The sequence below is a fragment of the Danio rerio genome, chromosome 14 (assembly GCF_049306965.1).
Source record: "Danio rerio strain Tuebingen ecotype United States chromosome 14, GRCz12tu, whole genome shotgun sequence".
NCBI classification, from domain to species: domain Eukaryota; kingdom Metazoa; phylum Chordata; class Actinopteri; order Cypriniformes; family Danionidae; genus Danio; species Danio rerio.
In genome coordinates, this window is record NC_133189.1 from 6,987,941 (window position 1) to 7,003,365 (window position 15,425).

General features: G+C 34.8%; 1 protein-coding gene across 2 annotated transcripts in view; it reads left to right on the forward strand.

The window, feature by feature from the left end:
* Positions 1-15,425, forward strand: part of abca1b (ATP-binding cassette, sub-family A (ABC1), member 1B) — a 95,188-nt gene that overhangs the window by 32,548 nt on the left and 47,215 nt on the right. For both annotated transcript variants that reach the window (XM_005173080.6, NM_001114586.2), the window contains 3 exons: positions 3,568-3,689; positions 5,917-6,108; positions 11,641-11,730. In XM_005173080.6, coding sequence (XP_005173137.1) covers positions 3,568-3,689; positions 5,917-6,108; positions 11,641-11,730 — 404 coding nt within the window. The remainder of the gene's footprint in view (positions 1-3,567; positions 3,690-5,916; positions 6,109-11,640; positions 11,731-15,425) is intronic.

Below are 15,425 nucleotides of genomic sequence, written 5' to 3' on the forward strand. Positions count from 1 at the left end.
GCATGGTTCGGGATCTGAAAAGCTACTCATCGATGAATTTGCTCTTCAGTGTTTGAACTCTCAGTAATGACTTCAAACCACACTGAACTGAGCTAAACTGAACTGAACTTAAACACTAAACACTGAACTACCCTGATCCAGTTACTATAACCATTTATGTGAAGCTGCTTTGACACAATCTACATTGTAAAAGCGCTATACAAATAAAGCTGAATTGAATTGAATTGAATACACTATCCTGTTGAGTGTGTAAGTGCATAAGTACATAGTGCATGAGTGCATAGTGTATAGTGTGCCATTTGGGAAGCAGCTATAGACTATAAAAATATAGACATAGTATCCATGACGTCACCCATAGGTTTCTGAAAAGTGCAAATGAAGCTACAAGTGGGCGTGGTCAATCATTGCCAATTTGTTCGAACATCATCGCACCGACCGTGGGTTACCAAAAAAGGGCAAAGAGGCGGAGATTGAGAACCACTGTCTTCTGCATCAGGTCAGGGTGCACATTTTTATGGGCAATACAATGTATTGAGGGTCAGTAGTGAAATATGCAATGGACATCACTTACAGTTATTGTAAGAGTTATTGTTATCACTTTGATCAGGTTATTGAATCCTTGCTAAATTAAAGTATTCAGTTCTTCTAACCTGTTAGCCAGCACCCAACTTATGGACACCTACTAGGACTGGACGATTTGGCGTAAAATCTAAATCTCGATTAATTGAACATTTTAAATCATTCATTCATTCATTTTCTTGTCAGCTTAGTCCCTTTATTAATCCGGGGTCGCCACAGCGGAATGAACCACCAACTTATCCAGCAAGTTTTTACGCAGTGGATGCCCTTCCAGCCGCAACCCATCTCTGGGAAACATCCACACACACATTCACACACACACTCATACACTACGGACAATTTAGCCTACCCAATTCACCTGTACTGCATGTCTTTGGACTGTGGAGGAAACCGGAGCACCTGGAGGAAACCCACGCGAAGGCAGGGAGAACATGCAAACTCCACACAGAAACACCAACTGAGCCGAGGTTCGAACCAGTGACCCAGCGACCTTCTTGCTGTGAGGCGACAGCACTACCTACTGCGCCACTGCCTCGCCCATTTTAACTCAATTAGGATTAGTGAACAATTTTTTTTTATATATTTAATTTTTATTAAATATTTTTTTAAGATATAACTTAAATTATATTATTATATTTATTGAATCTTCTGTAAACAAATAACTGGAGCACCTGGAGGAAACCCACACCAACACGGGGAGAACATGCTAGTAGCAAGGGGCCAGTACTTACCACTGAGCCACCGTCCGATTTAAGATTTCTGCAAAAAGTTTCTTGCGACTATATGTCCTTCTCTCCCTCTTTCACTGTACCGGTGTCACTTCTCAAAAATGACCTTCCTAAACTAAAACAGTAACAGTTGCTAAATAATTTGTTCTACATTCACAGTTAATTTATCTTTGAAAGGAAGGGCTTGCGATCCATCATTTAAAGTTTATAATGCTCAAAACAAAAAAGGCATAGATGCTTAATTCATAGATCTGTGTGGAGTTTGCATGTTCTCTCTGTGATCACTTGGGTTTCCTCCAGGTGCTCCGGTTTCCCCCACAGTCCAAACACATGCGCTATAGGTGAATTCTTTCATTCAATTATTTTTTCCCCGGCTTAGTCCTCTTATTTATCAGGGGTCGCTACAGCAAAATAAACCGCCAACTTATCCAGCATATGTTTTACAAAGTGGATGCACTTCCAGTTGCTACCCATCACTGGAAAACACCCATACACTCCCATTCACACACAAACACTACTGTTTAGGTGAATTGGGTGAACAAAAAATTGCCCATTGTGTATGAATGCGAGAGTGTATGTGTGTTTCCCAGTCCTGGTTTGCAGCTGGAAGGGCATCGGCTGCATAAAACGTACACTAGAATTATTGGCGGCAGAGGAGCAAAAAGGGGCTATGCACTACATGCAGCGCATAGAGGCGTCACACATGGAGGGCCACACAAACATTAAATAAATATTAATGTTTATTTTGCATTTTATAGGAGTATAATATTGTACTTTATTAAATTAAAAAAAATCATACCACCCCTTCCCCTCCGTCAATCATTTGATTGACCATTTGATGAACATTTCTTAGAACTCACACATAAATAAATAGTCAGAATGTTCGAATTTTTTAAAAAACTGAAATGTTAATTAATCCTTCTATCAAGATCCATTTTATACCATATACATGTTTTTATAAATGTATTATGTATTATATTGAAACATCAGGCCTTTTGGTATTTATTTATTTATTTTTATTTATTTTTTATTTTTTTGGTAATTTTTTTTTAATTTTAGTTCCAAAAAAGTTTGGCCATAAAATTTTTTTAATAAAATTTTACATTTCAGGCAGTTGGTTTCTGCTTATTTTTTACACTAATCATTTTACATTTTTTTATTTCACTATTTGAGAGGTATAATAGCAGTTTCGGTCAATTGTTCATGCAAAAACAGACCTTACACCTCTCACAGTAAGCATGTGAGAAGTGATTGAATTTTCAAGTTCTTTTTCTCTTTAGGACTCCCATATCTATCATTTTGTGTTAACAAATGTTGTCCAAAAAGTACAAAAACAAGGCATGTCAAGGTGCTATAATCATTTAGTGGGGAAAATGAAATTGAGAAGAAATTTGGGGTGGGACAAGATGTACGTCTTTGTCACTTAACATGCTTAGTGTAATTATACATTTACTACTTAATATTATTTCGGTTGTGTTTAGAACTGTGAAAGGTATTTGTTTGAAGCACATTAAAAAATATCCTCAATTTGTTGATGGAAATACTTTGGGGGCAAAACTTGATCCCGCACAGTAAATTTGCAGTTGCACCCCTGATTGACGGTTCATTCTCCAATGATAAAAAAAGGGTCTATGCTGAATGAAAATAAATGGAAATAATGCTAAAAAATATTTGGTTGACAAAAAAGACAGTGTAATTCATAAATCTACGGAAGGAAGGGGAATCTTGCGCAAGTCAGTCATATTTGATTCTGGGATTTGTGTGGGCCACGGCAAATCCCTTTTGTAGACTCCAGAACATTTAGGCAGCTAGACTCCCTGCGTATTGTTTGTGGAACCGCACAATGAATCAGTCGCCGTTTCTCTCCACGCCCAGGAGAACCGCTCTAGCTGGCCTGCTCAGACATGCGCTTGAACTTTGAAAAGAGGAATGAAATTTAAGGAGAGCGCACCAGCGTGTAGTTAACACTCTCAAAGGCTCCACACCTGAATGAACAGCGCTCAATTTCAGCAAGTGAGCGCATGCACGGGGAACAAAAGGTTTGAGGTTTTGTAAGAATGCAAACCAAATGTAAATTAATGAAGAGCGGGCTGCATTTCCAAAAAAACAAAATTAATCCTAAAATGCAGGGGTGGGTCTGCTGAAATTGAAAGTTTGGTCAATTTGCTGAAAACTGATAACTGCAGCCATTGTATGGTGGATTTGTAAAGCACTCCTTAACACACACACACTTACACTAAAGCAATATGTTTGTCCCCAGGATTCAAGCTGAAGGACTTCCTGCATGAAGACGAGACCCTCTCTACCTTCCTCCTACAAAACGCCTCATTTACAGAGAATTATGTTACGAATATTCTGGACGCTGATGTGAATCTTGAAAAGGTGAGAAAGGAAATGCACCGTATGGAAACATTAATGGTGCCTATGAGAGTTGATTTGCATAAACGTGCTTGTGTTTCCCCTAACAAACTTTAGGAAGGTGACAGAATGTTGGAAATATGGATTTATAGCCATAGACAGGGTTTCTGCAGGTCACATTTAAGACTTTTCAAGACCTTTTTAGGACTATTATGAATTAAATTTTGTAAAGGGCAGATGATTTTTTTTACTTGACCCAGTCAAATTTAAATTCAGTTATTTTTTAGCCGAACATTTTAAATAACGTGTCGAAACAAGCAAACTCTAGATGTATACATGTATACACTCACCGGCCACTTTATTAGGTACACCTACTACTAGTACCGGGTTGGTCCCCCTTTTGACTTCAGAACTGCCTTAATCCTTTTTGATCGGATGTGCACAAAAATGTTGTCCTGATTTGTTCTGACAGCCTAAACAAAGCTTTAAAGTTCCCCTAAGCCCCAATTCAACTCTCAAACAAAGACCCAAACCTCACATTTAGGCCGTACTCACACTAGGTACAGTTGCCTCGAACCTGGCCAAAGCACGCTTGACCCCCTCCCGTCTCCCCCGACGGCCCGCGCTCACACCATATCGGGCCTCGGCACGCTTACGTCATCGCTGCTGCTCTCTTCAGTGAGAAGCGCTCTCTATGGCAAGCCTTTTTAGCATTTAAATCTTTGTTCTGACTCCATAAATATATTTAGAGATATCTCTAATTATATTTTGACTAGTCATAACTATAATTCCACTACTCAGAATGACAATTAGAGATATCTGCAATTACAATTGTACTAGTACGAAATCAGATTGGAGATATCTGCAAATATATTATGACTAGTCATATTCCTCCATTGACTTCCATTGAAAAATATTTGCAGATATCTGTAAATGAGTTTTGATTAGTCACAATTGTAATTAGAGATATCTCTAACTGAGTTTTTACTAGTCATAATACATTTGGAGATATCTTTAATTCGTCATATTTAGATATATTTACAAATATATTTGAAGATATCTCTAATTAATTTACTAATAGTCGAATTACAGTTGTAGATATCTTAAATTGGATTTTTGACTAGTCAAAATTCATTTGGAGATATCTCTAATTACAATTGTGACTAATCAAAACTCATTTACAGATATCTGCAAATATTTTTCAATGGAAGTCAATGGAGGAATATGACTAGTCAGTCATAATATATTTGCAGATATCTCCAATCTGACTAGTCGAATTATAATTATGGCTAGTCAAAATATAATTAGAGATCTCTCTAAATATATTTATGGATAGTCAGAACAAGGTTTAAATGCTAAAACGGCTTGCCATACGCTGTCACCCAGTAGCACAGTGGAGATTTCTCTAGTTATATCGTTTCAGTCGTTTGTTATGCAGTGACATGCAGTCAAATATTTCGCCGGACAGATCCGCCACTTTTGGCGCTCATAAACAATCATAAAGCTCTGGTGCTGCAGGAATGAGGAGGTCTGCTGAAGGCGCGCAGCTGGCGTGCTGTGAGGAGTTTGCGTCTTTAATAAACTACGGCAGTTTGCGATCACTGAACAGTAAGAATGATTAATAAATCCATATGAAACAACCCCTCAAAAGTCACGTATTGCTTTCAGTTTCGGGCTTTGGCGCGTTTTGCACTCACACACAAGTGTACCGTGCCAAAGCCCAAGTGATCCGCGATCAGGCACACCTCTTCCAACCGGGCCAGGGCCGGCCAAGTGAACCATGCTTGAGCCCGATTCAGCGCACTCACACTTCTCAAACGATCCGGGAAACGGGCCTGGGCACGGTACGGATGGCATAGTGTGAGTAGGCCCTTACAGTAATTACAGTACATACACCATTTGTCGGTTGGCTTTGATAGTTCGCCCCCACACATGCTGCTAAATTACCCCTAGGAATTAAAGTTAAAGAGAAGAAAGCAGCATGCATCTCAACTTTTGTTTGTGCATCAACAGCTGTTAGCTGTGTGATGTGCCCTTAGGCCGTTACACAATCTACAGCCCATAGGCAGCCTAGTTTTACCTTAATGTACCTCACAATGTGTATTCAGGGCATCCAGCCTAAGTGGCTCTCCAGATAATGAACTCATGGGTCATGTGAATAGCTCAGTCCTTCAGTCTCCAAAAAGCCTTTGTGAACACCTAGTTATCTGCTCTTACTGCTTAACCATGCTTATCACCGGTGCTCCCGCAGGTGCTGATCAAAGGTTTTGGCGTCCATCTCAGAGACATGTGCAGCTCAATCAAACTTGAGGATTTTGTGACCATCCCGGACACAAGTGTGGCCAGATTCACTCAGGACATGATCTGCAGGTCTCCCAAAAACTGGCTGGACCAGGCCGAGAGTCACTTCAAGTCCAATCTGGATTTCCTCAAACCTGTCAGGGTAAGAGAGATGGCACAGCGAATCACAACAGATAGATTTGATATGTGTGTTTAAATAACAAAACTATTTCATAGTGTTATTGTTAAAAATATATAGATGGACCAATCATTATCATATTATTCATTAAATAAGCTGTATCAGTACATTGATATTAATAAACAAATTGATGTTACGGGGCAGCACAGTGGTGCAGTGGGTAGCACAATCACCTCACAGCAAGAAGATCACTGGTTCGAGCCCTAGCTGGGCCAGTTGGCATTTCTGTGTGGAGTTTGCATGTTCTCCTCGCGTTCACGTGGGTTTCCTCCGGGTGCTCCGGTTTCCCCTACAAGTTCAAAAACATGTGGTACAGGTGAATTGGGTGAGCTAAATTACCTTTAGTGTGTGAATGAGAGTGTATGGATGTTTCCCAGTGGTTGGTTGTAGCTGAAAGGGCATCCACTGCTTAAAACGTATGCTGGATAAGTTGGCGGTTCATTCCGCTGTGACGACCCCAGATTTATAAAGGGACTAAGCGGAAAAAAATTAAATAATGAAATTGATGTTACCTATATATAGTATATCGAAAGTATCATAAAGCTGAATAAATGTACCAATGTCATATATTTCACATAAGTAAAATGAAAAGTAAATATTATATTATTATGTAACAATAATAATAGATTCAGGCCTAATTAAGTTGAAGAAGATTATTATTTTAGTATGACATTAAATAATTACAATACTTTTCACACTGCATATTGTATTAGCATCAATTTAATTATTAACATTTATTGCGCTTTTATACTTATAATACACAACATTGCATTGAGAAATATGGGGTTAAAAAGTAGAATAAAAAGAATATCAAACCACAGTTGGGTTACAACATGCCAGCATTTGTAGAGTATAAAAAAGTATAAAAACTAAATAAATAAAATCCATTAAAAATTTTTTATAAAAATTAAATAAAATTTAATAAATACATATATAAATAAAAATATAAAAATCAAAAACTTTTTTTAAGTGATGTTTGTTTAAAGGTGCAGTCGGTGATCTGCCTAAATGCTATTCGTTAGCATGATATCTTTGAAACATATCTCCCTCCCCTGCCATCCAAAGCCACACCTCCTGAAATCACGAACGCACACCATAAAGATGACAGCAGACAACTCACTAGAAGATCATGTCATTTGCCAGTTAGAAAACTTTAAGCACCTATAATACCACAATTCCGAATGAAAAACTATATTATATCTAGCACGTTTTCAGTTGTGTAGCAAGCAAAACTAGTCATAATGTGCAATATGACACGCATGCAAGGATCGCTGGTCTCACCCTCTCACGCGCTTTGTCCTAAAGTGACTACTCTATGCTTAGTGGTTAGCCGGTAGGGTGCAGGAATTACACTTACTAAGCCATACGTACATGCTATTCCAGACTAAACAATCAAAGTAACATGATAAACAATATAGGGAGGCTATACAGGCTGTCATTGTTCAAAAATGAAACAATGTGAATATAAAACCAGCTTCACCTCAGTAAAGCAGGCTAGGCGAAATAGCGCTATTTACTGATGTTTTGTTGTTAAACTAAATAAAAATCTACATTTTCGATGCTGTAAAAGTTCCCTTATGAAACTGAAAATAGTCGTATCAATCTATCGCCAGATTTCAGTGGCTGCACAACACCTCTGTGCATATAACCCATTCATAACAAAACACAATCTACAACAGCCTGACTAAAATAGTTTTAAAACAGAACATTACTTGTCTAAAAGATTTATTTTTACTCACAATATTTTTTTTTAGGTGACACAAATTATATACTTATCATACTTTTAGTATTAACAAATTGTAATAACCCTGGAATATATCAAATATGTTTTAAAATGTACAGTTGAAATCAAAATTATTAGATGCAAAAATATTAAAGGGGCTATTCTGCAAAAAAAAAAAAGGCTTTTGTAAGTCGTTTAATCACAGTTGTGTGGCAACAGTGTGTGAATACAGACAACATCTAATGGTAAAAAAAATATCTAAGTCTATGCTCTCTCCCTCATTAGCACAAACAGCCCTGAATGAGAAGCAGCTGTCCGCCATTAGCGTTTTTAAATCTTTTTAATATGCCACTATGCTGATGCACAGGCACTTCTAGCTCCGCCCTCATTTAAAATAAGCACAATCTCATTTGAATTTAAAGCGACAGTCACTAAAACGGCACAATTTGGGTCAAAGAATAAAAGGATATTTTGAGCTAAAACTTCACAAACACAGGGACATCAGAGACTTAATATTACATCTTGTAAAAAGGTGACCTCAATTTTGACTTCAACAGTATATCTCCCTTCAAAATCTCACCAAGCCTTTTTAGGGTGTCCAGATTGTCCAAGTGATTTACTGTCAATCTAAAGACCTACAGAAATGCATTGGAGACTCCAGATGGACTGTCTTTATTGTCAGCACAGGGTGTAAATAAAAGTGTGTGTGTGATTGTGACAGAGGGCATCATCTTATCTCCTGCGGCCCCTGATAACAACAGCGAGGCAAACAAAAGCAGCTGACTTGAACATTGACGTGACACAAACAGCATCTCAAAGAGAGAGAAAGAAAGAGAAAGGAGTAGTTGTCATGCTATGAGGAGTGTGGGAGGATGCATGTTTTAGCCCGTTGCTCTACACACCTACATTAATACATAGCCTGAAGACACCGCTGGATGTTACAACACCAAACGACAGCCTCAGTTCCTGTTCTGCAAAACATTCGGTTGACTCATCGATCACGCTGGTCAATAAAAGCTGATTTTGGCGCAGTGTTGAAATGCATTGGAAGTAGAATAGCAGACAGATGTGGATAAATGGGTCATGGGTCATAGATAGAGAGAACGAAGGTACAGTAGAATGTAAGGAATGGCCTTGCGTAACGTTTATGGTTTCTCGATGATTTACAGACATGCAAATTCGAAAGCGCGCTCAACGAGTCAGCACTTTTATGAGCCACTAGATTTGACTGATACACAATACTGTAAATGACCTCAGTTCAGTCTTACCCAGGGGTACTTTAGTTTAGTTTACTGATACCATAAAACTAAAACCGTTGTTTATTATTGATTTTCTAAATAAGCTGTAAATAAAAATGGGGCGGCACGGTGGTTCAGTGGTTAGCACTGTCACCTTACAGCAAAAAGGTCTCTGGTTCGAGTCATAAAATCAGATGTAAAATCAGTTTAAACTATATATGGACGTATTATTGTGTTACTTTACTAAAAATTGTTGTTAATTAAAAACATATATTTTACAAATGTAATTTTACTTTAATCACTAAAACCAACTAAATTTAAAATGAAAAAAGGTACCCATGAAGATGAATTCAAACTATTATTATAATTTAAAACACAAAGTTGATGCTAAGATAACATTATATACACACGTAACATCACATTTATAATGTAACTATTCTTACTAATGTGCAAAATACTTGTACATTTCTACATAATATACTGTACTATACAATATATATATATATATATATATATATATATATATATATATATATATATATATATATATATATATATATATATATATATATATATATATATATATAGTTGAAGTCAGAATTATTAGCCCCCTTTGATTTTTTTTTCTTTTTTAAATATTTTCCAAATGATGTTTAACAGAGCAAGGACATTTTCACAGTATGTCTGATAATATTTTGTCTTCTGAAGAAGTCTTACTTGTTTTATTTCGGCTACAATAAAAGCAGTTTTAAAAAAAAAAACATTTTTGGGACAAAATTATAAGCCCCTTTAAGCTAATTTTTGTTTCAATAGTCTACATAACAAACTATCATTAAACAATAACTTGCCTAATTATCCTAACCTGCCTAGTTAACCCAATTAACCTAGTTAAGCCTATACAGTTGAAGTCAGAATTATTAGCCCCCTTTTGATTTTTATATTCTCTTTTTAAATATTTCCCAAATGATGTTTAATAGAGCAAGGACATTTTCACAGTATGTCTGATAATATTTTTTCTTCTGGAGAAAGTCTTATTTGTTTTATTTCGGCTAAAATAAAAGCAGTTATAAATTTTTTGAAAACCATTTTTGGGACACAATTATTAGCCCCTTTAAGCTAATTTTTTTTTTTTTTGATAATCTACAGAACAAACCATCATTATACAATAACTTGCCTAATTACCCTAACCTGCCTAGTTAACCTAATTAACCTAGTTAAGACTTTAAATGTCACTTTAAGCTGTATAGAAGTGTCTTGAAAAATATCTAGTAAAATATTATTTACTGTCATCATGGCAAAGATAAAATAAATCAGTTATTAGAAATAAGTTTTTAAAACTATTATGCTTAGAAATGTGCTGAAACAATCTTTCCAGAACAGAACAGAAATTGGGGAAAAAAATAAACAGGGGCGCTAATAATTCATGGGGGCTAAAAATTATAATAACAATAATAATAATATTAATAATAATAACAGTTCTGTCTGGTTCTTGAATCTGATTGGCTGATAGCCGTGATATGTTTAAGTAATATCAGCACCCATACAGCCTCTTTACCCTTTGTGTATTACTCTGCCCACATACAGCCAGCAAAAAGCAGACACTACAGATCTAAAGTTTAAAAGATGCTTGCTCAGCTGTTTAACTGTCAGCTTAAGATTTGAATCCAAAGCGGAAGAAAGTAGTTCCTCATACAAATGGGTTTTTGAGACTCTCCATGTTTGATTTTGTTTTTCTACACACAATTATGCCGTCAAACTGTTGTATAAACGCAATATCACACTCTCGTAGTAGTGCGATATGGCTGTCTGCGGCCTCGTGCCAATGCACGCCTCCCACCAGTGCTGATATACAGCCATATCGCACTGCTACGAGTGTGATATCCGCTTGTTAAGTGGTGACGTGTTTGTGACGTATGTATACTGTTTCCGGGTCCAAGCCGCCATTCATTTGAGTGGAGAAATCATTCGTTTATGATCACGTTTTATTCCTATCACACATTAAAGTTAATTTTATATAAAATCATGGTGTACACAACAATCTCTGGGCTTGCTGCATAACAAATACCAAAGTTTTAACAGTTCATAAAAAAGGTATCACTTTCTGGCCATCGGATATTAGGCATGGATATATATACTGCGATCGTGATTTTCGAAAGCCTTAAATCGCTTTGTAAACGTTTATTATTACCATTTCATGAGTCTCCCCATTCAGTTCAATAGAGCGATTGGACCCGGAAGCCGCTTCGCGTGACGTCACACTCAACAAGCGGATTGCTCATATATATATATATATATATATATATATATATATATATATATATATATATATATATATATATATATATATATATATATATATATATATATATATATGCACTATTAATAAAAATATTAATAAAATAAATGATGTTTTTTGTGTGTTTTACTTTATTTCTCGGTTTGTTGATACCTTGTAAATGTACAAATGTAAAATAATAAATATATGAAATGTTTTTCAATCAATGATTTTTTTTCCTCCTATTTGCTCTTTTACAGTCAGAAATAAGGACTAATGCCACTGATGTCCGTAAAGTTACCAAAGCCACAGACAACCTTCTGGAGAGCCTGGGATCACTTGCTGTGGAGGTAAACCTCATGTTATTCACATTAGCATTAGCATAGCATAGCTTATAAGATAAGATAAAACAAACCTTTCCACCTGTGTGAACCATCAAACAACTTCATGCAAGAGTTTTCAATTGTAAATGATACTCTGTAAAGCTCTAAATCATCTGAGGAGAGAGAGTGATTGGTGTGGACAGTGAAGGCGTCATATTGGGCCTGCATGTGTCGATGGGTTCGGTAGTGTCTGATTTGCCAGCTGTAGAGTTGCTCGGCGGGAGGAAGGGAAAGTTGTTTCAGCTCCCAGCTGGACAGATATACAACCAAGCACAGCTGAACAAGCATCCAGACTGAGAGTCACACAATGAGCAAGTAAAGAGCGCAATAAAGACGTTTGCTTTACACAGGGAGATGGGTGTTCGTGACCTGTTTGCCCACACAAAAGCCTCTCTGTTTTCTGCTCAACTGAGAGGGAATACCTTTGGCTACGAGTCTCGTTGAATGGAGCATTGAACTAGATTTCTGGCTCACCTTCGTGTTCGAAACGTATGGTGGATTCCTGTCTCTTTTTACTGTGTTGGTGTGAGACTGGATGAATGCTGATTCGGCATCTGTAAAAAATGAAAGCAAAATAAGATTATTTGTATTTAGTGCCTTATTATATTTAGCTTTGAAATAAAACAATAAAATTTTCACCTGCAAAACTAAACTTAATAATAATAATTAAATTAAAATGTAATATTTTGAGCATCTTTACCCCAGTTTTAAGCTTTATTGGTCCTAAATATAAATTAATGGTCCTTTTATTATATTACTAAATTTCTGGAGCTTTTACTTGATTTAAATGTAACAACAATCAGTTGAATTATTTCATAATATTAATAAAAATAATAATACTAATTTTACCATTTTTATTTAATAATTTTTTTAATTAACTGTAAAATGATTTAATGAAATTAATAATAATTTATTGATTTATCAATTAAATTGTAATAAATTGATAATAATAATCTTATGCTATTTTATGTATTTAATTTGTAATAAAATGCATAATAATTTAATGAAATTAATAAAAAAATATTTATTTAATTATAGCAAATTGATAATAATAATCTTATCATTATTTAATTATTTTTTATAAAATGTATAATATTAATTAATAATCATTTATTAATTTTATAATTACATTTTAATAAAATGAACAATAATCTTTTAATTTTTATTTTATTCATTTTTAATACCTTACCCCAAATCTTGGTAGTGAATCAGTTTCCAAATTATTAATAATAAAAAACAGATATATAAATGTAAGCATAATAATAATAATAATAATAATAATAATAATAAACCCAAATATATAAATTTAAACATTCATTTTAATAACAATAATAATAATAATAATAATAATAGGATAAACAGAAATATAAATGTAAACATGATAATAATAATAATAACAATAATAAAAACAGAAATATAAATTTAATAATAATAATAATAATAGTAATAAACTAAAATATAAGGTTTATAATAATAATAATAATAATAATAATAATTACTATTATTATAAATTATTGAACATTAAATTGGAGTTATCAAAGTTTTCAAAACTTTTTTTTGGCTCTTCTATTTATTTCTAAAACGAGACAGATTTGCCAACAAACAATACAACAAAATTTTTACATAATTAAAAATAAATAAATTTTTTCATTTATTTTTCATGCAGTCTGACTTTGCTAAACTTGCTGGCAGACGTTTTTTCCTGTGCGGCTTTGTTTTAGATGGGACATGAGGGGGCTTTATGTCTTGATTTCTTGATCTCTCCCCCTTTGTGAGATTATTTTGGTTTTGCCGTAGGACATCTGTTGCTTTCTCCGCCCTCCATTCTCTTTGGACTTTTACACAAAATGAGCAGCACGTGACTTTTTCTGCTTGCTGAGTCAGATCCGTAAGACTCACGCGGCTTCATCCTGCAGAGCTGAATGCCGTTCACCACACCTGCATCAGAATGAAGGACTGGGACAAACAATCCTCTGCTTAGAAGATAACTTTAAAACTAGCATATAAAGGGCATTTTACATACTTTTAACTTTCATATATATATGACTTATGCTAGAGCTACACGATTCTACTTCACTTTACTTGAGATTCTTAAATTACTTACCGGTTCACATAAATGACTAACTGCTTGCTTCATTACTGGATGAGTCAGTGTTTTTAGACTGAATCTCTTACATAAATGATTCAGTGACATAAAGACTTCACTTGCTTCAAAACTGGATGAATGAGAATTTTTTAGCAAATATTTTAAACTAATGATTTAATGACTAAATATGAACTTGCTTTACTAATGAATCAGCATTCTTGAGTGAATATTTTAAATAAACAATTTAATGACTCACTTGTAAAGATTCACTTGTTTCGTGCTGGATGAATCAGCATTTTTGAGTAAATATTTTGAAGGAACACTTTAATGACTCATTTAAAAAGATGAACCAGTTTTGTACTGGATGAATCAACATTTTTGAGTGAATATTTTGAATAAATTATGTAATGACTCATTTGTGAAAAATAAATTGTTTCGTACTGGATGAAGCAAAATTTTTGAGTGAATATTTTAAATGAATGATTTATTGACTCACTCGTAAAGATTCTTTTGTTTCGTACTGGATGAATCAGCATTTTTGAGTGAATATTTTGAGTGAATGATTCAATGACTCATGAAGATTAAATTGTTTCGTACTGGATGAACCAACATTTATGAGTGGATATTTTGAATGAACGATTACAACTCATTTGAAGATTAATTTGTTTTGTACTGCATGAATCAGCAGTTTTGAGTGAATATTTTGAATGAATGATTTAATGACTCGTTCGTAAAGTGTCTCTTGTTTCGTTCTGGATGAATCAGCATTTTTGAGTGAATATTTTGAGTGAATGATTTAATGACTCACTTTTAAAGATGAGCTTGTTTGGTACTGGATGAATCAACATTTTTGAGTTAATATATTGAAGAAAGGATTCAATGACTCACTTGTAAAGATGAACTTGTTTTCTACTGGATGAACCAGCATTTTGGAGTGAATATTTTGAATGAACGATTTAATGACTCACTTGTAAAGATGAACTTGTTTCGAACTGGATAAATCAACATTTTCCAGTGAATATTTAAAGAAAGGATTTAATGACTCACTTGTAAAGATTGAGTTGTTTCCTACTGGATGAACCAGCATTTTTAGTGAATATTTTTAATGAACTATTTAATGACTCACTCGTAAGGATTAACGTTTTTCATACAATGTCAGAAATAAAGGTACAGGAGCTGTCACTGCGATAGTACCTTTTCAAAAGATACATATTTGTACTCAAAGAGTCCACAGTGGTATCTCAATGGTGCATATTAGTGACCACATGTACCTAAAAAGTACCTTTGAGGTACTATTATGGACCCGTCAGGTACAAATATGTACATTTTGAAAAGGTAGCACTCCAGTGACAGCTCTTGTATCTTTATTTCTGAGAGTTTACTAGATGAATCAGCATTTTTGACTCAATCTCTTGAAGGAATGATTCAATGACTCAGTCATATAACCTTGACTTGCTTCATTGCTGAATAACTGATTGTTTTTGAATCTCTCAAAAGATTGATTTGGTGACTTACTTATATATACTTTATTTGCTTGATCACTGTATAAATCTATTTTTAAAGGCTTTGCTTGGCT